This window comes from Eleginops maclovinus, chromosome 13 (genome assembly GCF_036324505.1).
Source record: "Eleginops maclovinus isolate JMC-PN-2008 ecotype Puerto Natales chromosome 13, JC_Emac_rtc_rv5, whole genome shotgun sequence".
NCBI lineage: Eukaryota > Metazoa > Chordata > Actinopteri > Perciformes > Eleginopidae > Eleginops > Eleginops maclovinus.
Genome location: NC_086361.1, coordinates 13,489,955 through 13,513,528, shown reverse-complemented (window position 1 = coordinate 13,513,528; position 23,574 = coordinate 13,489,955). Strand labels below are relative to the sequence as shown.

Below are 23,574 nucleotides of genomic sequence, written 5' to 3'. Positions count from 1 at the left end.
AATGGTAGTGGGGTACAGGTGCAAACTATCAAACATTGAAATACTAAAGTAAAAGTCCCTCAAAACTACCAAAGTACAGCACTTGAGTAAATCTACGTAGTTGCTTTACACCACTGGTTGTAAACATGGTTTGATTACAATATTTTATTCTGGTAGAAGGCCTCAATTAACCCAGTTAATATTGTTTAGATTCACATGATCACAATAAATCACTGTTCATTTACTGCGTAGTGTAGTTTTAAAGTGATTTCTCTATCAGTCAGATTACAATAGCCACTCCTCCGTTAGCATACGGATGTTGGTAATGATAGCTGACAGCAGTGAGCTAACGCTAGCGTTTCGTGGTTTGGAAAGATGGCTGTGGACTTGCGAGGTTTTGCTTTGGAAAAAGCCGAACTGATTTCCAGCCGCTTGAAAGAGCTGCTGTCTTGGGGACAAGAACATGTCCGGGCTCAGTTCGGGGTAGATTTGGGTCTGAAGCCTGAAGTGTACCCGACTTGGGTCATCCTATCTACGGCCGCGGTGGGTCTGTTCCTGACACTCTCACTGTCCTGGGCCGCCGTCTGTAGCGGTCTGTTGGTCGGGAAAAAGCGGGGATCCCCAGTCCCCCAAGGCAACGGAGAGCCAGGCAAGGCCAATTTTGCTAAAACTGCCAAACCAGAAGAACAGAAGAAGAAGAACAAAAAGAAAACGCTTGAAAAGGTGGGCAGGGATAAGGAGCTGCTGAATCATGGTTTATCAGAACAAGTGCGTCTATTCATTAATATCTCTTAACATAATTAACGCTAAACCAAGTGTTCACCCAGTTAGCGTAACCTATTTGTTACATGTTTACTCATCATTTATCAGTGAAGTTGAATGAACGTTAAGGTAGCCAGCTTTGATTTGTCATACATCACTGACAAGCTAAAGCCAACGTTAGCTTTGTTTACACAACAACAAGATATCTATGAACGCCATGTGTCCTTCTCTCAAAATACAAAAATAAACCAGTTAGCTAAATATACAATGAATCATGGTATCTCTTTTAGAATATGATGCTAACTAGCTAGCTGGTTATAGCGAACTGATAAGCCACTGTAGCTAACTAACGGTTCGTGCTAACTGGTTAAAATGTTATCGTAGGCCATCAATTATAATATAAAACACACTGCCCATTATAAGCACACTGCTTGCGTTCACACGTCTCATTAAAATAGTGACTTATAACGTGAACATGGTATGGTTTACACATTGCTGCTCCTAAAGCTGCGAACGTAGGTAGCTATTCTACAGCCTTAAGTGTTGTGGTCAGGTGTAACACGTCATTTAAAAGTGAAACACCGTAAATGCATCCTGTGTAGTTTAAGAAGTCTTAGTGGATTCCTCCTTCCAAAACGTTGATGGGCAATTGTTTTATTGTATGTTTATGAAGTGTACTTCAAAATTTTAAAAAGTTAGTTTCTTCTGCAAATTAAAGATGGGTGAACATACTTCAGATTGTGTTTGCTGAATGGATCATCAACATTTTAATTTGATGTCTTTGTTATTACCCCAGAACACTCAATCCAACGGACAACCAGTGGCTGTAGCACAACAGGAAGCTAAAGTGATCGAGGTTGTTTCCAAGCAAGCCCCTCGTATCAGAACCGAGAAGGTATGTTTGAGAAGAAACCGATGATGGGCAGGACAGCCAGTTTTATGAGACAGTTTTGTTGTTTGAATGACATCTACGAGTGTGGCATGGCCTAATTAAAAACCGGTCTACATAATTGACATTTGTATTTTTCTGTTGGATCGCATACTTTAATTCAATCTCTATATTCTTTTTTCCATCAACAGGTGCATGAGGTACAAGCCCCGGTGCAGGTGAAAAAGAACAAGAAGAAAACCAAGACAAATGTGCAACCAGTACAGCATGTGTCTACAACTGATGTTAAGGAACCTGATGATGGTAAGACTAATTTATTTTCTTTTTTCATAAGACTTGTTTGTTTTACCCAGTAAATGCCTGTCGTTCTCATTATTCTGACTTCTGCAGTTTTTTGATTTGCCTACATTTACGATTCAGTTTATCTGTTGGAGCCGGTGTCTTGGTTAAATAACCCACCAAAATTCATACCCAGTCAACATCTAAAATACATTGCTTTGCAGACGGTAAGTCGCCTAACCGCTTTAATTTTGTTTATTTGTATCCAACCAGGTGCATGGGAGACCAAAGTCAGTTACCGTGAGAAGAAACAGCAGCGCAGGAAAGACATGGGCTCTGGGGACTCTAGTAGCCCAGGAGGGGTGGAGGCTCCCAAGAGCAACGCAGAGGCAATTGTGGCTACAGTATCTACCCACACCAAGAAAAACAGAGCAAACCACGGTACATAGCAGTTTGACCAACATTTATTTAAGATACAATGTTAAACAGGCATTGCCAGGTGTAATTTCCAGGAGGGGCTATTTATATAGCACCTTTCAAGACAAGTGCTTTACAAAAATGAAAGACATTAAGAGCATTAAGAAGTAGTGCAGCATAAACACAATATAAAAAGGCATTTAAAAACAGTAATTTAAGAGCAAAGATAATAAAATAAACACAACAGCTATAGAATACATAAATAAAAGCTACAATGCAGAATAAAAATTAACTTGCAATGTTAGATAAGAACAGTTCGATTAAAAGCAGCGGCAAAAATAAATGTTTTCAGCCTGGATTTAAAAGTAGTAAGAGTTGCAGCAGATCTGAAGGGTTCTGGGAGTTTGTTCCAGATATTTGGAGCATAATAACTGAACGCTGCTTCTCCTTGTTTATTTCTAAGTCTGGGGACAGAAAGTTGACCCGTTCCAGAACACCTGAGAGTTCTGGATGGTTCATAATGTAGCAGGAGATCACAAATGTATTTTGGGCCTAGACCATTCGATGCTTTATAAACCAGCAGCAGAACTTTGAAATCAATTCTTTGACAGACAGGAAGCCAGTGTAAAGATTTCAGAACTGGAGTGATATATGTACCTATCCTTCACAGTGATTATTGTGGCGAAAATAGTGATTGGATGTTTATACAATGTTTGTAATTGATTGAATTATTCCTTAGATTCTTTAATATAAATTCACAGTTATTCTATAAATGTTACTTTAAAAGCTGCAGGAAATATTCTAAAAAACGTAAGAGTGTCTAAGTGGAATGTAGTTTATATTCCTGAATTTAACCGTTTTAAAACATTCCCCTCATATCTATTAATATTGCATATTACTGACGCATATTTCTCTCAAACAGACTCCCTGCATTCAAAAGCCACTGGAAAGGGGGAGACAGCTACTGGAGCTGGTAAAGACAAAGATAAACTATTATTCTTAAGTAACTGAGATTGTAAAAAATGAAACTGATTCCTTTTTGAAAATTTGATTTTATTACATGAGCTGAGATATACATGAATATGATTTCCTGGGTTTGGTAACTCAGTAATCTCAGCTCTAAATTACAGAAACTGCCGTTAGAATTTAGAATGTCTCTGAGTCTGTGTCCATGTCCTCAGTGACGTCCAGCCGCAGAGAGGAGCCTTCAGTCAATGGAGGAGGTTGGACTGACATGTCTGTTAAGATCCCACGTCAGATGAGTGCTGTGGATGGACCTAAGTGGAGTGCCGCCAGCACAGGCCACACAATACAGGGCCCCACCTAAGCCTCAATCCTGGGGACAGGAGACACAAGGTACATCCTCGACCTGGTTAGGCCTTTTCACTACAAAAATAAACATTGATGCAGAATTTACAGTGCTCCAGTCATCATTGAAGACTATGTCCGACTGTGCCCTCTGCTGGACAGAAGGGGCATAGACGTGACATTAAGGATTTGTACCATCATTGCTAAAACATATTATTATATTGTAGAGGGGTTGGGCTATTCTCAACGACAGTATAATGTTTCTCTACATCTACCATTATTATAGAAAACAGTAGGAAAAATATATTATTCTTAAATCAATATTTATTTTCTTATTTTTTGAATGAGTTGTCGGACGATGCCAAATCTGATCTCAACTGCTGTTTGCCAGAACAGCATTCCAACCATTCAATTATAATGTCTTGGTGTGTTCTCCCCTGCAGCATGGAGTAGCATTGATGGCCGTATAAAGACTGAGCCAAACACTGTGAACTTCTCCATGTTGGGACTAAACACCACAGGTTGGTATTGTTACTGTTTTAATTTGAGCAATAACTCATTTGGTATGCTTTTCTTTTTAGTACTTCCATCTCTGGCTTAATCACCTTCTAATTTTTAGACTCAATATCAAACTCAATGGAGCTGCAGTGGGCGAGATGCCCTGGTGTTGATGATGAATGGTCTGGATTCAGTGAGTATTTCAGCATCCCGTTTCATGCAGGACATACTTCTAATATAGCAGATAATAAAAAGTAAAAGTTCCAAAAGTATTTAGAGATGGTGTGTAGTCCAAACTTTCAAAATGTAATAAATGGGGAAAATGTCCATTACTCAAAACTAACATACTTATGAAATGGTATTGTTTTGTTTAACTGACATCCTGTGTTGTTTTTTAGATGGGATAGCAGCTGCAGACCCCAGCTCCGACTGGAATGCCCCGGTAGAGCACTGGGGAAACTTTGAGGCGCCAACTGTGGTAGCGACACCAGCTCCTCCACTGAAGGAACTGGCTGCACCCAACAAGGTTTCACTGACACTCAGCCAAATCACACGCATGGATAATTAGACATTTTAAAGATTCATGTATCGCTTTGTCTTAAGAACATTTTGAGGAGGCTTTTTTAATGCTTGTATGTCTCTTCTACTCAAGACTGTTAACATAACATGTGTTCGTAATTGTCCAGTAAATGTCTGTATTTGTTTTGGAAGGTATCAGAGGATGAGAAGGACATTGATGATGTGGCCGGTGGAGCCGCCAAATCCAAGAAGAACAGGAAAAAGAAGAAGAAATCAGATGAGGAGGCTGCATCTGAGGCTCAGGCAAGTAAAAAAAATACACAAAGCTGTCAGATTAATATCTTGTACAAACGGCAGCTTTCCAGTTTGTCTAATTGCATTACATTTCTTTGAATGTAGATGGTGAGCACAGTTCCTTTGGTCAATACAGCACCCAAACCCCAAGAGCCTCCTGTGCTGACCTCAAAGAAGCAGAACCCAAGCATATCCTCCTCCCAGAGTAAGTGTGCACAGCTTTATAGTCACTCACAGGGATGAAATAAAACAATAATAATATGGTTCTAAAAAAAGACGTGCTAATGTTTCTGTTTTTAATCTACTTGCAGAGAAGTCTGAGCAGACTGCGGAGCCTCCGAAGGGCTCCCAGAAGAAAAAGGTCAGACGGGAAACATGAGGTCATCACAGGTCCATATAAAACATATGCAAATGATTGTAAAATGTGTCACATGCAATAATTACAAGGTACAGTGTTTCTTTCTGAGCTACATTAACAGTTTGTCAATTACCAATACAAAGAGGAAACAAGCAGTGAATATCACATGCTTGGCTAAATACAGTGATGAATCGTGGTCCTATGGACTTCAATCTTAACTAATTTGCACTATTTGCTACACTGCGACCAGAGTGGAGTTTCAGGCAAGGTGGACTTGCAGTGGAGGTACATGGTTATGTAATTATTTTTTATGACATCAAGGGTGTTATTCCCTCCAAGGGTGTATGTTTTATCCCCAAAAGTAGAAACAAAATACAGGTTTTATTTAAATGTTTTGTTGTGTGAAAATTTTACTTATAATAGAAGCAAACATTTTTGCTCCCTAGAATATTGCACTTTGTTTTGTTTCCAATTGTTTGCCCCTGTATCAATTACTGAAATGTGTGTGAGGATGGGTTCCGATTTGTTCATCTTATTAAAACACTTGCATACCTGTACGTATATTGAGAGAAAGTTAAGGGTTGCTCGGATCAGACCCCCGTTTTGTCCTGGCCACGATGTGAGACACTTAAAGAGCTACAAAGTCAGAAACACAAGTCCACACTTTGTTTTGTGAAAAATATTAATCTAGATTATGGTTCAAGCTAAATTTCTATATGGATGGGTATTTTTCAAATCATTCTTTATTAGTACAACATTCGGTTTTACCGCGTTTTGGATGCTGAGGTGTGATTGATACGTCCCGACAGTCAGGGCTACAAAACCCTGACCATAAAACTACACACGACTGCCCTGACAAAGGTGTTCTCTGACTGCTGAAGCCTCATATTAGTTTTGGCAAAACTCTAGCCAGCATTTTGAACAGCAAAAAAGCATTTTGTACATTGTTAGTCAATCTATGAAGGTGTTACAATACAGACAGTATGGAAAGAAGATATTCTTATTATTATTATAGTGACTTATTACTCTTTCAACGTACAAAGTACATACAAGTGTTGTGTTGACATAGGTTTGTGAATCCTTTGAGTAACATCTCATAAAACTGTCATTTGAGTATCAACACTTGTTTCTTGTGGGCTGTGTAGTTTGTAAAAGCTCCTTTAAGAAGAAGGGCAGCTGTTATCAGGTCGTTTCACAGCAGTAAAGAAATGTTCCCGGCCTTAGAAACTTCTCCACCTCTTCACTGACCATAAGAGCGGTGTTAGTATGTTCCATCCTATCTTACCGTCTCCAAATATGGTTAGATACACTGAGGCCTGAAACTGTGATGACAATTTTTAGCACAAAATGGCTGAACAACTCATCAGTTTTGGATGAGCTCAGAATGTTTCTTCAAATAAAAGTAAAAATGTGGGTCATGTAAACTGATTGTAGAATCCCCTCGAGGACTCTTGATAACTTTCATGTTATACAGTTACATAGAGAGCACAGTAACTGATCGGAACCACCAGGGGGCAATGTATTCTGAAGAAGAGCAGTTGTGGGAATATCCCATAAAGCAGTCAAAATATTGAGTACCGTCCGTCCACGTTTATCATTTTGTTTGTGTTGGTCTTTTTCTGACTAGACTGTGCGTTCATTTTTTAGAGACTGAATGGTCCTTTCTGCTTTTTTAAAATGTCTTCTTCCTGTTTTTTGTGCTAGAAAAAGCCACGCCATATGTACAGATTGTAAGGGCTTTTTCCAGTCCTGTGATTGCACTGTGCTGACGGCTATATTGAGTTCATTTTTATGTCGATACATTGTTTTTTACTACCTTTTTGCAGAAAGTGAAATATGAAATTCCTTTTGATTAACCTAACTCCCCCGGATTTATGATGGGGATTTTTTTTAACATAAATTAAGAATGAAGACGTACACAAAGATATGATAAGGAGCAGCTTTAATTCAACATCAAAGTTGTTTTTAAACAAGACAAACACAATTACACATATTAAAGGAATTCAATTCCATTGCCTTAACCTGTAGTTGTATAGAACGTGCATTTTTTTAATATAGTTTTCAACTTATTGCAAGCTTTGATGTCAGAAATTAATTTCATCTTGCATGACTTTGATAATAGTACTTGTGTACACAATATGAAATGAATGATCTCTTGCTTTAACTGCTGGTACCAGCTTTTTTTTTAATGAGACGAGTTGCATTTTTTCTTTGGGCATCCAATTTACAGACACTGACAGGAGTCTGTTGTTGGAGGTCAGAGAGCCTTTGTGCATCGAGGTGTTGATCAGCATAGTTATTAGTGAAACTGATAGAACAAAATGATACGTCGCTGTGGCTTCAGGCGCCCTTTCGTGTTTAATTTCTACTGATGATTAAATGGATTTAATCAATGTATTTATATAATTGTCTCTAGGACATTGTTATGTGAATGGCTTGTTTATTAAGGAGATACAAATGATATTTCTATGTTTGTTTGGTAAAAATAAATGAGAATTGCTTGATATCACATTGTCAGAGATGCTTTTTTTTTGTCTTTTAAGACTGACACGACCTGAAGCATTTGTTAAACAAGTGAGGGAATTTACACACAACATGTAATGATCATTTTCACCTTTCCCCACACAAAACAGGATATCAAAACCACAGTGTTTACCATGTTTGATTTGCTATTTGAAGTCAGCTAAATCTGGGGGGTTAAAAAGCACACACACTGACCTCCCACAACAGGAAAATCTGGCAAGATAATATCTAAAACCATTGAAAAAATCTGAGCTTCGCTGTTTGATTCTTGTGTAGTGTGTGCCCCACATAAAGCCGACTAACCAACTCTATGGTTTTAATGTGACACAACACAATGATATTAAAGACAGGGCCTGAGGATAAAATGTTTATATTTATAGATGACTTTGACTGTTACATCCAGAGCTCCTCAGGCTAATTATATCGTTTTATATGTTGTCCTGAATTAGCACTGATGATCTGGCCACCTTTAATCATGTTTTAATGCCAAGATAAACTTAAAGTATGACTTAAGGGGCATTTTAATGCAGCAGAAAACCACACGCAAGCCATTCTGATATAAAGGTTTTTTTCTTCCTGTCCACCGGTCTCTAGTTTGTATGTATTCTGTCATACTAATCCCAAATCTATGATTAATACAATATGAGGATTTGTTATGTTATGGTAAAATCTGTATCAGCAGCCAGACCCTGGTAGAAGTGACCCTCCTGTGAGGCCAAACCGCTGCCCAAGTCAATGTAGTGAGGCAGTCGCATGGCACGCTCACAAAGCCTGACCCCCTTCATCTCATCGGCCTCTCCATCTCCTAAATCTCAGCTCTTTTAGGATTTACCCGTTTTTAATCTCCCAAAAACTCTGACTGTCCCTGTCCATTCACCTTCACTTTAGGGGGATATCAGATTTTGTTCTCATTATTCTTCCCTGCCAGAGGATTTTTGTACCCTTTTTTCTTGTTTGTTCATGTGACAGTCAGATATATTAATAATGTTAAAGGCCACCCTCTAATGGATGGTTCTGCAGTTGCTCAAAGCCCTGCTCTAAACAATAACTCGCTAATGCCATTTAAAAAATAGATTCATCAAAATGTACTGTGTCTGAAACCCATAGGCTTCACATATTACAATGCTGAACAAAGTTAGTATATTGTTGTGAAATCAAACAGCCGATGTAACAAATCAGTTCACCCCAACACTGGCTATGCGATTGTTTTGCAGCAGGTCTGAGAAAAAAAGGAGGCTTTGTATTTCTGCTCATTATGTCAGAGGCACTAACATGACATCTCCTGTTTAATATTTCATAAAAACTCTCTTTGGTGGAAACGGTTTGAAGCTAAAAAAAAAAATGGACCATTAGCTTGAGATTTCCTCTTCAGATTGTGTTCCAGCTTTGAAAGAGATGGCAGTCTGGTCAGTATTAAGTCATGGCAGGAGAGGAAAATCCCCTAATGTGACGATGATGCGGTCCACCCACCAGAGCTTAGTGTGTGGTCACTGGCCCATCTGTCAGGCTTGATCCTGGATGTTCGCACAGACAGAGAGAGAAATTGACATAAAATTAGATATGTGTCTCTCGTTCAAACACTGCAATAACACACAGCAATCCTTTGTTGTGTAATTTAGATTGAGACAGATATTTAAAAAGGATGGTAAATGCTTATACAGTGACATCTCAGTTGGTTTCATTGTATGACCTAATGTCAAGAATATATCGATGTATAAAATCAGGACACTGATTGGTCAACCTGCCTAATTTTAAGAGGCCGTCATGTGCTTTATGAAAAGTGTAACAGTTGCATGAGGGCACATACAGATTGACCCGCTACAAGAAAATCTAACAAATCTCACTATTTATTGCAGTTTTTAAATACAATATGGACATTACAGTAGCATTATAGTTGTACAATACACTTATTGGCAAAAAAAACAGAACAGAACCCCAAAGATACATCAAACTTTACAACAATACATCCAGAGGTACCACATATGAATCCACAAAAAGTACAACCACCAAATGCAGGTGTGTCCATGGATGTATTAGATTTGAGAACAATGTTTTTTTTCTCTTTTAGCCTCTTTTAGTTATTTAATACCTAAAAAAAACAATAAATGTTGTTGTTTCTCTAACTTTAGATGGTAGACAGTTAAATAGCTCTTTTAACATAGAGGAATGATCTTCCAAATTAAGTTTTGGGCTATGCAATTTGACAAAGGAATCCTCTCTTCTTTCTCCTCTCTGAACTGTGTTCAATTTTCCCAGGTTGGAACAATATAGGTCTCTAGGAAGTCTAAAAATCACCCCTAAACAGATATTAATGCAGGATTGTACATCATATAAAGACAACATCAGATCAAATAATGATGTTTTTTAAACTAGATGTAACTTTAAGACACAACCTCATGATCAAGTGAATCTAGCACTGATTTGACACCCATATCATGTAGGATGGTCTGTATTGTGCATTAATAGTGCATATTCCCAAACAAAACACAGTTTTTAAGGTCCACAATTTAGCCCTGACACACTCATGATATACTATTGATATAGGAAAAAGGACTGTTTGAGTGTTGAGTTTAAGGTCCAATGCACAAACGAGCACACACTCTACTAATTACTTCAGGCAATGGTAATGTTTTGACACACATTCGGGACTTCTTCATTGTAAAAGTAAAGTAGGACATATTATTACATTTCTCCCAGGAACAAAGTGTCACCACAGGAAATGTGTGAGTAAATGTGTGACAGCAACATGTAATAGCTGAACTGAAATATGTTGTTCGCATCCCTCGGTGAAAATCCTGGTCACGTGACTTCGGGATGAGCCAGATTAAGGGCTCTGGTTGTTGCCAGTCCTCCTCCAGTTGAGGAAACAAGCGAACATCGTCTCTGACATACACTGGATGTGGTGGTCCTAGCTCCAAGGACGCCAACTATTCCGTATTTTTTTAGGATCCTGTAGCGTTGAATAATTCATTTTCGGCGGCATTCATGAAATAACTTGAAATTCATAGCAGGATAACATCATGATTTCGCCGTGGGACCGGTGGTACTCGACGAGCTGCTGCCTCTGCTGCCATGTACGGACAGGCACCATTATTCTGGGAATATGGTATATGGTAAGTGAGGTTTTACACTCGATGTCAGGTGCAAAATGACAACAAATAGGGCTAAAAATGTAGAAAATTAGATGCACCGCTTAAGTTAGTTTGACCACAATAAAGCTATGTTAGCTAGCTGCTGCTGTTTTTTCTCATTTGTTTATCGCTTTCACTCATTTGGGAATTGCCATTTTGAGGATGCCCTCGGTTTAAAGAGTAATGTAACACAATTGAACTACGTTGCTAGTTAATTAACAGCTCACTGACCCTATTTTGGTTATACAGATTACAACGTAACCATATAACAACATGTATTGTGCAGCATAGTTTGCCGCCTGTTATTATTTCTAAGCTTACATTGACGTTTCACTTTTTGTTGTGCTGAAATAACATCACCTTAACATCCTATATGTTTTTTACATACATGTGTTTTATAGTTTGTTTCTGTTGTTGTCCAGGGCATAACATACAGTTTTAAACATAGTGCAATAAGCCTGTTAAATCCCTGACCTTTCGTAACCGTTAGTCCCCCTCTCTCTGTGACCCTACTACTAATCAACTCTTGTGTTCAATGAGAGCCAAAGCCTCACAAAGAAACAGATTGTGACCTCCATACCATGCTTTTACTTTCCACAGTGACATAAATAAGACATATGGTCATTTCTTCTAATAAAGCTGTTGGGACAGATGATTTACTGCACCTGTCTTAACAGTTCACCAAATACAATATAGGCCATCCATGTGATTGCTGAAACAGTTGGCAAAGTGTTCGATAACAATTGTGATAATCAAGTCATGATTGTATTGACTTTAAGCATCTATAATCTGATCATTTGCTGCTTTTCGCTGCGGTCATTGGGAATTTAATGTATTTGGATGTTTGACTGTTATTTGCACAAAACCAGCAATTTGAAGATGTGACCTTGGGCTCCTTGAATTTTTCATTTGTGGCCATTTTCTCACATTTCTTATCAGACAAAAAAATAGTCGAGTACTTTAATAAATAAAAAGAATAGCCAGTTGCAGTCCTTATCAACTTTTCATGAAGCTATATAGGACATTTGTCCAGTAGATATAACCACACTTAGCAGTTGGCCTTTATCAAATCATGAAGAGTAAATCAATTCAAAAACCTTGTCTAATAATCCTTCACCTAACCCGGGATTACTTTTCCATTTGAATTACTTTCATCCCACTCCAAAAAAGAACCTGATACATTTTTCTGAAGGTTAATCCAACAACGTACAAATGAATAACTTTGCTTTAAAATGTAATATTAATATTGATCTTGGTTTCCTCACAGCTCATCAATGCGGTGGTTCTACTCATCTTGTTGTCGGCTCTTAATGACCCAGTTCAATACCGCTACCACCTTACCAGCTCTGAACTGGGAACTGACATCGACGTCATGGACGATGCAAGTGAGTGAAAATAATCCCCTTATTGTTTCATATGTGAGCGTTCTCTATATTTGATTAAATGTCCTCAATGAAACGAGCAGTTATTGTTTCTTAAAATTTCATTAAATATTGAATACAATTCATGTAATTACTTCAGTTGTCAACTATACAGCACGGCTATTTCTTTAAAACAGGACCCTAGTGACATGTAATGGACAAAACATTTGAACAAAAATACAAAACACGTTGACACTGTTGTCTTCGTCTACCTACAAATGTTCTTATCTCTATACTTAAGTACAATATTTTACATCTCACAATTGTTATTTTGGAACACTGTAAATCTAAATGAACTAACTACCGAGATAATATCAAGTGTCATGGCCTTAACAATATTATTCTGGCAGCTCTGTCCGACAGTGCCTATTAAAATCAACAGCATGTCCTCAAAGCGCTGTGTGTTTTTACAGCTCTAAAATCATTATTCCTTTCTGCTCACCCCTTTTCTTTTTCCCAGAGTGCTGCTCTCAGCACAGACATAGCTGAGTAGGCTCGACTCCTCACAGAACAAATCAGTGTGCATGTGTATTTTCAGTATTTCCCCTCCAGCTGCTATCATCATCACAGTCGCCTCTGGAACACCACGGTCCCTGTCACTAGCTACTCTGATTAAAAACGACTGCTCCAGTTCTCTTTCTGATTAAAAGGTCCATCTTGCCTGACGCCGTTGTTGTTTGTGCAGCATCAGTCAAAGATTGTGAAACAGCGGGAAAAGATGGAGACCAGCTAATGCTGTGGTTTTGTAAAAGGCTGGTGTCCAACCTCACTGTGACCATATGCATAGGTTTAATTAAACTTAGCTCAGATGGCCAGTATTGGGTGAGGGGTGGCAGTGCATCTATTTATGCATGTATCGTTTATTTATAGTATGTGTTAACATCTGTCCCTCTGTCTAGTGTGTTGCAAGGGATTATGATGGTATGGTATCATCATTTCCTTGGTTTCAACACAGTATCATTACTGTAATATCGCAGCTGCTCAGTCATGATGATCTACAGAAGTTGCAATCAGTTTTTCATTCTTTTTTGATGTTAAGTCATTGAATTTGGTATGTTTTGCCCTTCTTAATAATGCAGAAAAAGAGGACCAGAGATTAATTGATTCTATTGTTTCACTGCTAGTACTGTTTATGATCCCTTTCACCAAACAGTACTAGGTAGACCTCCTGTTTTAACTTGATGTCAGTGAATCCCTTGTAGTTCAATTTAGTTAAACTCAATAGGCTTTATTGGCTGCTGCCAAATCACAAAAACAACTATTTGAGACGATGAATGCAATAAAAAAAGGGATAGAATTAAATAAATCATACAAAAACTGTTCATTGTAAAGGTCTTCCTTCTCTATTTCAATTCTATTAACTCGTATTTTTATTCACTTGAATTTTCATGTTCACTTTCAATTCACTCAATATAATATAAAAAGTGAGCACTAGTGAAATGTGACTTTGTTTAACAAGACAAACAAAAACCATGCGATGCAAAGTTTGAACCTTCTATAGATAACATAATGATCTTTGTCGGGGAAATGCAAGATATACTCTTTCTACATTTGACCATAAATGATAGTAAAACAACAAGATGTAAATGGATAATAAAGGACAGCCATTCATCTATAAATAAAAACATTAAATATACTTTGCTAAAGGGAAGATTACAAGCGTCTCATCAGTCAGTTTTCAAAGATGTAACTTGAAAGTGAAAGGGGCTTTATATTTAGTTACATTTAGCACAAATTGCATAACAATTAAGCACGTACAGTGAGGTCACTGCGCGTCACGAGTAATCTGTTCTCATGTTGTTATGTTTGTTTGTTTTCCAGATATCTGCATAGCCACTGCAATATCCCTGCTCATGATTCTTATATGTGGCATGGCAACATATGGTGCTTACAAGGTGAATAAACAAGCCATACAAATGAAATTCAACCGGACGTCTGAACTGAAGAAACAACTTGTCTTTTTTTCTGAGTCTCTTCATCTATTCTCAATCTCTCTCACATAGCAACATGCTGCTTGGATCATTCCATTCTTCTGCTACCAAATGTTCGACTTTGCCCTTAACACACTGGTAGCCATTAGTGTTGTTGTTTATCCCAACACGGTGCAGGACTACCTCCAGCAACTGGTGAGATCTATTTACCTACAATCAAATCTCCTACTTTTAATTATGTATTTTCAAACTGCAGGGTGGTTTTTGTTCTTGAAATATTGTATAAATGTAGAGTTAAGTAACAATGGAAAACATTTAATATTATGGAGTTGTTCACTGCTTTTTAATTCGTGTGATAACTGCAGAATAAAACAGGTCTTAGTTATGTTGATCAAGAGTCTATTTCTTGTAGGAATGAAGGTGAAGGTTGGAGGTTTTATCAGATGCTGATGTGTTAAAGGACACTTTCTGTCTTTTGTATCACTCCTGTTTATGTTATGTATGTGTATCCCTCTGTTTCAGCCGGGGACATTCCCTTACAAAGAGGACATCATGTCCACCAACAACATGTGCCTAGTTTTTGCAGTCCTGCTCTTCATTGGCTGCATCCTCTCCTTCAAGGTGAGCTCACAGAGCGTCTTTATCTCTGAAGATTCAAAGCGTCTGCCTCGCTTTAGCTTATTATTTTAACTCCATCCATCCATCTGAACATGAATAGAAAAAGGTATACTTTGAAAATGAAAATATGCAACACGTCTACACACTACACACACACACTGAACATGTGTCCCCTGTAGAGCTGCCTTTTTATAGATGTGCCTGTCATATTGCAACATAATTAAGTCAATTAAGTCCCACACTGTGTGCATACCATGCACTACGAACCATATGGCGTGTGTAATGAATCTGCCAGTGTGAACTTTCCCGTTAACAATGTTTTTCATGGGATTATCACAGCGTCGGAGAGCAGCGGGTCAGGGACAACAGGAAACCAACTCCAGTCAAGCTTATTCCCCCTTAATGCATGGATGACTCTCCAGGCGTAGCAATGCTCAGGGGCTCCGGGATGAGATAGGACAGGAAGTTTCAGTCATCTGTACAATCAAATCAAGTTGTTTTTCCTCTAAGCTCAGATTGGATATGTTCTCGGCAGATATCCAAAGCCAGAGCCGGGGTTTTATGATAGGAAGCAGCAACTGGAAGATACACTGCTGACTTTACAGAGAGAAGAGTTCTACATGTCGTGTCTCAGGCAGAGAGGCACAGTAGTATATGGGGTAGTTTAACTGCTTAAATTTCAGCATTTTAAGAGCAAATATAGATTAATATCATCTGAAATCTACCAGGTAAAATGAGTAGAACCTGTTTTGTATTGTCAGTACTGCACTGTACTGTATATATTAGCTATTGTAGTGATGATTTTTGAGTCAGTTCCCTGGAAAAGGGCCAGATCTGAAACCTCAAGGACGCGTTGAGTTCTGAGCACACAGGCAACACCTGCTAAAGTTCCTGCTGAAGCCAACATCCTCCACTTGACTGCACTTGACAGAAGAATATCTGCATGAATGATGGATACAGATAGACAGGAAGGGAGCAGGAGAGAGAAAAAAGGGATGCTGATGGACAGATGGGCGGATGAATAAAGAAATGTAAAGTATATGGGCAGGAGGTTCGAGCTCAGACTTCATATCAGTGCGTACAGCCAGCCACGCACATTATCATTGTGATTGAAACTGTCGGTGTCACAGCGAGGAGGTCGGCTCAGCAGATGGTAAAGTGATTGGAAAGCAAGCAGCCCGGTTTCCTGGTCGGTCCGTTGCGCCTACTGCTGGCAGAAGTAGCGACTCAGCAGGCTACTCACACACATACACGCATGCACAATGAACCTCCTGTTCTTCTGCCAAGTTGGACCAGCCTCACCAGAGTGCTACCGTAGCTTTTTACTGAGGGCAGGAGATGCCTGGTCAGTCGTCTTGGCTGAAATGTTGGTGAAAGAGCAAGAAGGACAACATTGTCCAGGAAGATATCCTTACATTAGTACAACTGTATCCAATCCTGAACTGTTATGTCCAAAAGGTAGCTAAAAGAGTGCTGCAGGGAGTACAACTGTTTGTAGGCCATCCCAGAAGTTGGCATCATGGATCACTCGACAAAAAGCCAATGGGTTGTTTCTATTTGATTTTGGATTATTGCCAAAATTAAGCTTTGTGGCCAACAGGTTTGAGACATACTTTTTTTCAGCAAGATAATATTCAGAAATGCACTCTAACTTGGGATTTTAAAAGTGTAAGTGCAATTACACAAAGTAAAAAGGATAATATGAGGCTATAACCCACCCAAAAATACAGCTGAATAACTACAATGTCCACATCACTGAAAAGATGGTGAACTTGTTTGGATTGATGACGTTTAATATCCCTTAAAACACGTACTCTCTTTTAGCTAATTGTTCATCGACTGCCTTTTAAAGTGAAGGCTTCAAAATGTGGGTTTTTTATGGGCATACTATGTCGTAAATCCCTAGAAGATAGAGAATATACCCTTAATCGTCCCAAAGACGTGAAATGTACATTCTGCATTTGACCCATCCTAGTGTTGGGAGCAGTGGGATGACAAATGTACAGCGCCCGGGAGCAGTGTAGGGAACGGTTCCTTGCTCTTGGTCTTTCGGGGACTTGAACCGGTGACCTTCAGGTTCCCAAGCCAAATCCCTATAGACTTCTCCACCACCGCCTCCTTATTTCAGGCATCTACCCATTAAACAAAACATCGACCTTGACATGAGGGAACCATAAATAAAAAATAGCTGACAAATGTTCAGGTTAGGACTCCTTTCTGCAGCACTCTATACCAATGTTCTATAAGGACTTGATATGACGCATCCATGGCATCATCATCCCTAACCTTCAGGGATGGATGAGGTGATGGCAAGCAGCCTCAGCAGTAATGAGAAGTGGAGCTGATGGTGTTAAAGGTCCCTGTTTTTTTTTCTTTTCTCACCTTCCCGGGTACAGGCCTACCTGATTGGCTGTGTGTGGAACTGCTACAGATATGTGAGCGGCAGGGGCACCACGGAGGTCCTGGTTTATGTCACCACCAATGACACCACGGTGAGTCCTCGCATCCACCCTCCTCACCACAGGGACAACTCTAATCTCCCTTTCTCAGATCATGATATAATTGCATTCACACAGCATTTTAGTGGCTTACAACGTACCTGTTTGTGGTAAAAATACATCCAGTAAAGGCTTTGAAAAGTAGCATTCCTCACTAAGTGTATCATGTTCTAGGCTCAAGCTCTGTGAAGTTTTATAACCCTATACTAATATTCAGATTGTATTTACATGTGTATATTGTTGCAGCTCAATGAGTTGATACCTCTAAATGTACAAGGTAAGGATTAGGCATCACTCGTAATGTGACATGTATGTAATAGATTACATAGCTAGATGTGTGCTTAGAGTAGCAGAATCTTTTGAACATTTTTGAAAGCAGTAAATGCTTAACTCATCAACCTCAGATTGGAAAAATGTTAGGAATACATATAACGCAGGAGGAATCTGTTCTTTACGGGAAACACTTTCCCTGCTGACAATTTGTATTGTAATTTGTGGTCTTTAAATAATAATAATAATAAAAAGATTAGAGCATACTGTATGCGATGGAAACTTCTGAAGCAATGGATACGAAACTCAGAGAGACATGGGAGAGCTGGAACTTGATGGCGAACATTGACAAGACATTTGCTGCAGCCACGAGTCGACAGAGCGGTTGCCCGACCAATAGTGAAAGCCTCCACTGTAGGAACAAGTTTGAACTAGTTTCCAAATGGATAATCAACATTCTTCCAGCGCCAGACTAAATAACAACGGACACTATATCTAAATAAAACTTGTATGGCAATAGAATGTGCACACAAAGCGCACCTGGAGCCAGATAAATAGGCGCCCAGATGTCCTAAACAATAAACTGTCTCAGGTCAGCTTGTGCTCTAGTCCTAAAATGTGCAAAACAGAGAAGCCCAGGCTGCCCCTCCTTAATGAAGATAACAGCCACCCAAGGCCGTTAGCCTATGCCAGGGGAAGACACAGAGGAAGGAATAAATGATGAACTGTGTCAAAGGTTACCTACCTAAGCAAAATATCCCCTAACTCTGTAAAACCTATCTATATCATCAACTTATCACAATAAAATCAGTAATCTCCTCCACATATCACAGTATGTATTGCCAGTTAACAGTCGATCAGAAGCATCTCGGTTGTCTGACGGTCAGTGAAGTGTCATTGTTGCTGTGGGTAGCAGCACAGTAGGTGCTGTAGATCCTCCTGAGCTGTGATTGGCCGGCTTTGCAGAGCCGGCTTTCTCCCTCGTCCATCATCCCACTTCGTCCCCGTCAGTGTTGACTCATGGGGTTTCTGAGAGGCTTTAGCGTCGTCACGCTTTCCATTTGTCTGTCCGTCTATCCGTGTGTCTGTAATCCTCCACACCGATACACAGCACATTAATCTGTCTCACCTGCTGTCCTCTCAATATGTAGCACCTCATCAGTCCATTTGTCCTTCCTCATGGACCTGACTCAGGAAGTAATCCATAGGGATTTATATCATACTGTGTGTCCTATGTCCACATTTCCAATACTCAATATGTCTGAAATAGAATACTCTGTTTAAAAAATACTTTATTAGGAAAACATGTTGAATGTAAAGCGTGCAGAGAGCCAACATAACCAAATTGTCAGTTCGGGTTAGCAGGAAATTACAGAAAATGTCTTATTTATTTTGTGTAACAAACTACATAAACAATATTAGTGTGTTGCTCAATGGTGCCCTTTTATTGTGTCTCAACCAGTGCCAGTGCATTCCTATTGAAGATTCATCGGGACAGATAAAGTAGAAAAGAAGAGTTATGTCCCCCAGTCATTTTTAATTTAAATATTTTCCAGTGGCTTTACCAAGCAAATATGCATATGCAGGATAAATAGCGATTAATAAATTAGCGTACATATATCTAATAAAGTACACAATCTGATGACAGCCTTATATCATTACATTAATGAAACCCAGTGCAGTTGTATACTAGAAAATATAATATTTGAAAAACAAAACAGCTGAGCCATCTAGGTCAAAGTGAAGGCTGCATGTTAATAAGAGAAGTATCTAATTACATCAAATATCCATGGCTCATCGTTTAGGCAGGATAAACAGCTCATAAAAGTATGGAAAGTGACGCGGTGTTTAATCACTGCCTTCCCTCTCCTCACGGTGGTGAGTGAATAGAGGTCTCCATCTATTTTTACTATTAGAAAGCCAGCAGTGTGTCTGAATGGCTTTTTACTGCCTTGAACATCAAGTACCCAGCTGCTTATCTGACGTGGTTTTATATAAACGCCATTAAAATGCACCAGGGTCTTCTCTCTCTCTCCCCTTCCCCCTTCTCTTTATATATCTCTGACCGTCCTCTCTTTTTCTGGACATGTTACATAATTGTCTGCTTGTCTGCTTCATTTCAAATCCTCTCAGTGATGTTTTCGCCGGGCCTCTCTGGCTGCTTCACAATTCCATCCCCTCGGAGCATATTCTCTCTCTCTCTCTCTCTCTCTCTCTCTCTCTCTCTCTCGCCCACTGAATTAGCAGCAGGGCTGGTTTTATAACACCGTTCACAGAGAAAAAACCGAGAGAGAGGCAAGGCACTCTGGCCTCTAGAGCACAGGGAAGTGTGTGTGGATGTTGATTGAAGTGTAAAAACATGGAGAAGAAACCAGCAACATCTACTAAGGCTGTATCTGAATCTCTGTCTATCTATAATCAAATGTACTATACTAAAGCGGCAAGAATGGAAAGGAAGGAAGGAAATGAATGGACTATAATGACACCATCAGCATTTCTTAGCTTTTACTAGCAATCCTGTCTATTGGAAATAAATGCGTAATGAATCGCACGAAGGAAGTGCGTCAACCTTTACGCAAACAAAACAGAAGGGGATGAAGCTTTTGATTTTTGCCAGCTTTCCAGTATGCATGTCAGTTCTTTGCAGTTATCGGACAGCGCAACAAAGACGTAACCGTGGAAAACTAAATGTAGTGTGTTGGAAAGTATTGCTCGATCTGTGTAAAGCAATCGCTCCAAAAATGAGCTCAATACCGGCATAAACTCATTTGCATTTCGCTGACGTCATCACACATAAAGCTTAGTAGTGGTTGTGTCGGTTGGAGCGAGGCAGAGACTCCACATGTGACTGCGTTTACTCTTATGTTTTGGAATATATTTCATACTTTTATCCTGTTGGCGTAAATAACTCGCTAAATGTGTTGCTACTAGTAGCTCTGGTAGCACCACCAATGATTCTTGAAACCCCATTTGGAAATGCTGGGGGGGGGGGGGTGGTTGGATAGTTGTCTTTTGCTCCTCTTAATTACGACACTCATTGGTATGCTTTGGAATGAGACACCTTCTGTTTTCTTGTTACATTTCAGGTTCTGCTGCCCCCGTACGAGGAGGCCATCGCTATACCCCCGAAGGATCCCCCTCCCCAGTATATGGAGGCATGAGGGACGTCCCCCCTGCTGGACCCCATACCCCAAACACCTTCCACATTTCACTCCCATCACTAGGACCCAAACGCTGGCTGGAACATGTTGGAAAGCAAGACAAAACAATGTCTTAGAGGCCGGTTTCATCTTGGTTCCCTGCCAAACGTATATTAGATTAGGCTGACCTCCATCATCTCTCCCCACCACCACCCCTGGTTGTTGTGATGTAATTTCCTCCCCCTACCCTCTCCTCTGTCTTCCTCCAAGGACAGTATCGCAGCAGCTCCACCTGCCACACCCCCCGTGGCAGCTGCCGTCCCACAGGCAGCATCTAAACTCTGGCTCCCCCCCTGAACACTCTGACCCAACTTAATGTGCACTTCTCTTTGAGGGAAACGTGCACCGGTTCGGCCACCAACTGTTAAACCCCCCGATACTGTGAATCTCCCTCGTGGTCTTTGTCTAGAAACAAACTACCTGAAGAGAGTTAGCGACAGAGAGAGTGAGAAGGAAAGCGACATACATGATCAGTTATGCAAGAGCACTTTTTTCAGAAATTGACAAATTCCTTAATTGAATGTAATGTCGAGGTATTTTTGTATGACTTTTTTGTATAACAGTAAAAATCTGAGAGAAAAAGAAGTGATAGTGAAAGGCTGAAAGGTTGTGATATCATCTATGTACTCATGGTGTGTGTCCTGCAGGAAATCGTAATGAAAATCCTCGACCAATACCAACTACGTCTTCCTGTTGTATCCATGTAAACACACTGTCTGTAATCCATTGACTGCCAGTGAAAAACCTTGTTCAACCCATTGATCTCCATCACAATATTCCAGTTTGCCTTCCTGTCTGTTCCGAGAAAGAGTGGCATTAATGATATCGTTCATAGAAGCACACGAACGTAAATATTTCTCACACTACAGGTTCACATCCAAAAAGGCAATACACAAGCAGTCAAATCTATAATGTGTGTGTGTTAAGGCGTGTTCTTATGTTCCCGTCGAGCTGCAGCTTCAACAGCATCATGTGTGTATTTTATTTTTTAATGTGTAATCTGATCTTTTTAGTTGAGATAACTTAGCTGGACTGAGGGCATTTTCCTATAAGAGCTGCTGTACATGCAGAGACTGTGTGTGAGTGTGTGTGTGTGTGTGCGTGTGCGCGCGTGCTGCGAGCGCTACGTGACATTATGATGTAACTCCTGATTCCTTTTATATGTAGTAAACATTTTCTTTGCACATGCAGCGATATCCTGTAGAGGTATTTCCTGTGCTGGTGACCTTTTTTTAAAACTAACCTTTTTGTTGATTTGATGGCTCTGAATCTAAAGCATTGATTTAGCTTAGCATAGTAGCACAAAATCAATATACAGTATATAAAGCTAGAGATGCTTGTCTTCTGGCTAAAGGTATTCAGGCAATTATGAGAATTAATAATGGAGCAAACCATATTAGACACACCTAATCCCCTTTTTCCAATAATTCCTATGAAGTATTTGCTATATCCTGTAAAAGGTTGCACTTTCCTTCAGACTATGCAACATTGCATTCAAGCACTCCCTAGTACCCTGAAGTGGTTTGATACTAATACTGTAGTTGATAATGTAGCCATTGCTTGGCCCCTTCAGTGTTTTCCCTGTGAATTTATGACCACTGCTTTTGCAAATCCAACAAAGCTGAAAATGTAATTGCACTTTAAAGTCAGCGTGAGCTCACTGGGATCTGTTTTTATTTGACCTTTACCACAGTATGCTGTAGCTAACATGTATAAAGTATGATCAGCTCCAAATCAGTGTTTTGCATTTTTAGAGAAGAGGTTTGTACAGTGTCTCGACCGGTGGATGGCTGATGCCTCGTTTAGTTAGAATCACTTCCAAGACTGTTCTCCATTTCTTTTCCACTCAAACACATCCTCTTGTTGAATCTGCATGAGCTCATGTCTCCATTCTGAATAATAAAAAGCAAAATCAGTCAAAGTGTGTGCTTCTGTACTTGTGTACTGATTGAGTGAATGGACCTATTTTATACTTAAGATTTTTACCTTCATCTTTAAAAATAGAAATGTATGTATGAACACACATTTCATTTAAATGACCCCCAGAAATTAGGGGGAAATTAGGCTGTATTTTAATGTATTTTGAAGTATTTAATGTCAGTGATTCACATTTGTTAACAATAGTTGTCTATTCATAAAAAAAGAGGATATGCTGCTATGCATGCGTGCATCCTGCTGCCCTCACAAACTCAGCATCCCTGAGTGGATACGAACAATTTGGCAGATCAGCGAGGATTTACACTGCTGCCTCAAAATGGACGCTGGCATTACCTTGAGACTGACAGCGGGCTACCAGACAGACACGCTCACCTACTTTCTGCCACTGGGACAGGACGGGGGAAACAAAACATAAGTGGGTCATATTTTGTTCCTTTTCTTAGTTGGATAAAGGGTTCGTACAATGACATCAACAAGTAGTAAGAGGAATCACCAGCCAAAAAATGTTTTTTGAAGAATTGATTAGCAGATTTTTTATGACCTGGTTAACATTCAGATTCTCCTCTAAATGTTCCTGCAACTATTTCAAATATCTACAAACAATTACAGATTCTTTCAATATATTAGTGTACACTTACTATCAAGTAATACCTCTACTCAATGTGTGTGGAAACTCATTGTATGTATTGTTCTGTGTGTTATGACATTTCCCAGAGACAGTGAGGAGTTTTTGATCAATGA

At 39.5% G+C, this 23,574-nt stretch overlaps 2 protein-coding genes across 3 annotated transcripts; both read left to right on the top strand.

Annotated features, from left to right (window-relative positions):
* The first annotated feature begins 281 nt into the window (after positions 1-281).
* mtdha (metadherin a) lies at positions 282-7,809 on the top strand. Its single transcript, XM_063899101.1, is given in 13 exon segments — positions 282-702; positions 1,538-1,636; positions 1,822-1,933; positions 2,183-2,350; positions 3,249-3,299; positions 3,508-3,626; positions 3,628-3,682; positions 4,078-4,155; positions 4,254-4,325; positions 4,531-4,658; positions 4,844-4,954; positions 5,051-5,150; positions 5,257-7,809. Coding segments are annotated over 13 exon segments (1,509 nt in total). The 5' UTR covers positions 282-354; the 3' UTR covers positions 5,325-7,809.
* A 2,874-nt stretch (positions 7,810-10,683) lies between these two features.
* Positions 10,684-22,816, top strand: laptm4b (lysosomal protein transmembrane 4 beta). Of its 2 annotated transcripts, XM_063900129.1 has the most exons (8): positions 10,684-10,939; positions 12,225-12,342; positions 14,200-14,273; positions 14,382-14,504; positions 14,832-14,930; positions 17,324-17,419; positions 17,672-17,702; positions 20,782-22,816. In XM_063900129.1, exons 1-8 carry the CDS (start codon positions 10,847-10,849, stop codon positions 20,970-20,972), a joined length of 825 nt encoding a protein of 274 aa, XP_063756199.1. In that variant the 5' UTR covers positions 10,684-10,846; the 3' UTR covers positions 20,973-22,816. The 2 variants fall into 2 exon arrangements, with proteins under 2 accessions (XP_063756199.1, XP_063756200.1); XM_063900130.1 differs by lacking the exon at positions 17,672-17,702.
* The last annotated feature ends 758 nt before the right edge of the window (positions 22,817-23,574 follow it).

Coding starts and splice junctions, on each gene's coding strand:
- laptm4b (XM_063900129.1), top strand. CDS start 10,847: ATGATTTCGCCGTGGGACCGGTGGTACTCGACGAGCTGCTGCCTCTGC. Junction 10,940..12,224: donor TTCTGGGAATATGGTATATG/GTAAGTGAGGTT, acceptor GTTTCCTCACAG/CTCATCAATGCGGTGGTTCT. Junction 14,505..14,831: donor AGGACTACCTCCAGCAACTG/GTGAGATCTATT, acceptor CCTCTGTTTCAG/CCGGGGACATTCCCTTACAA.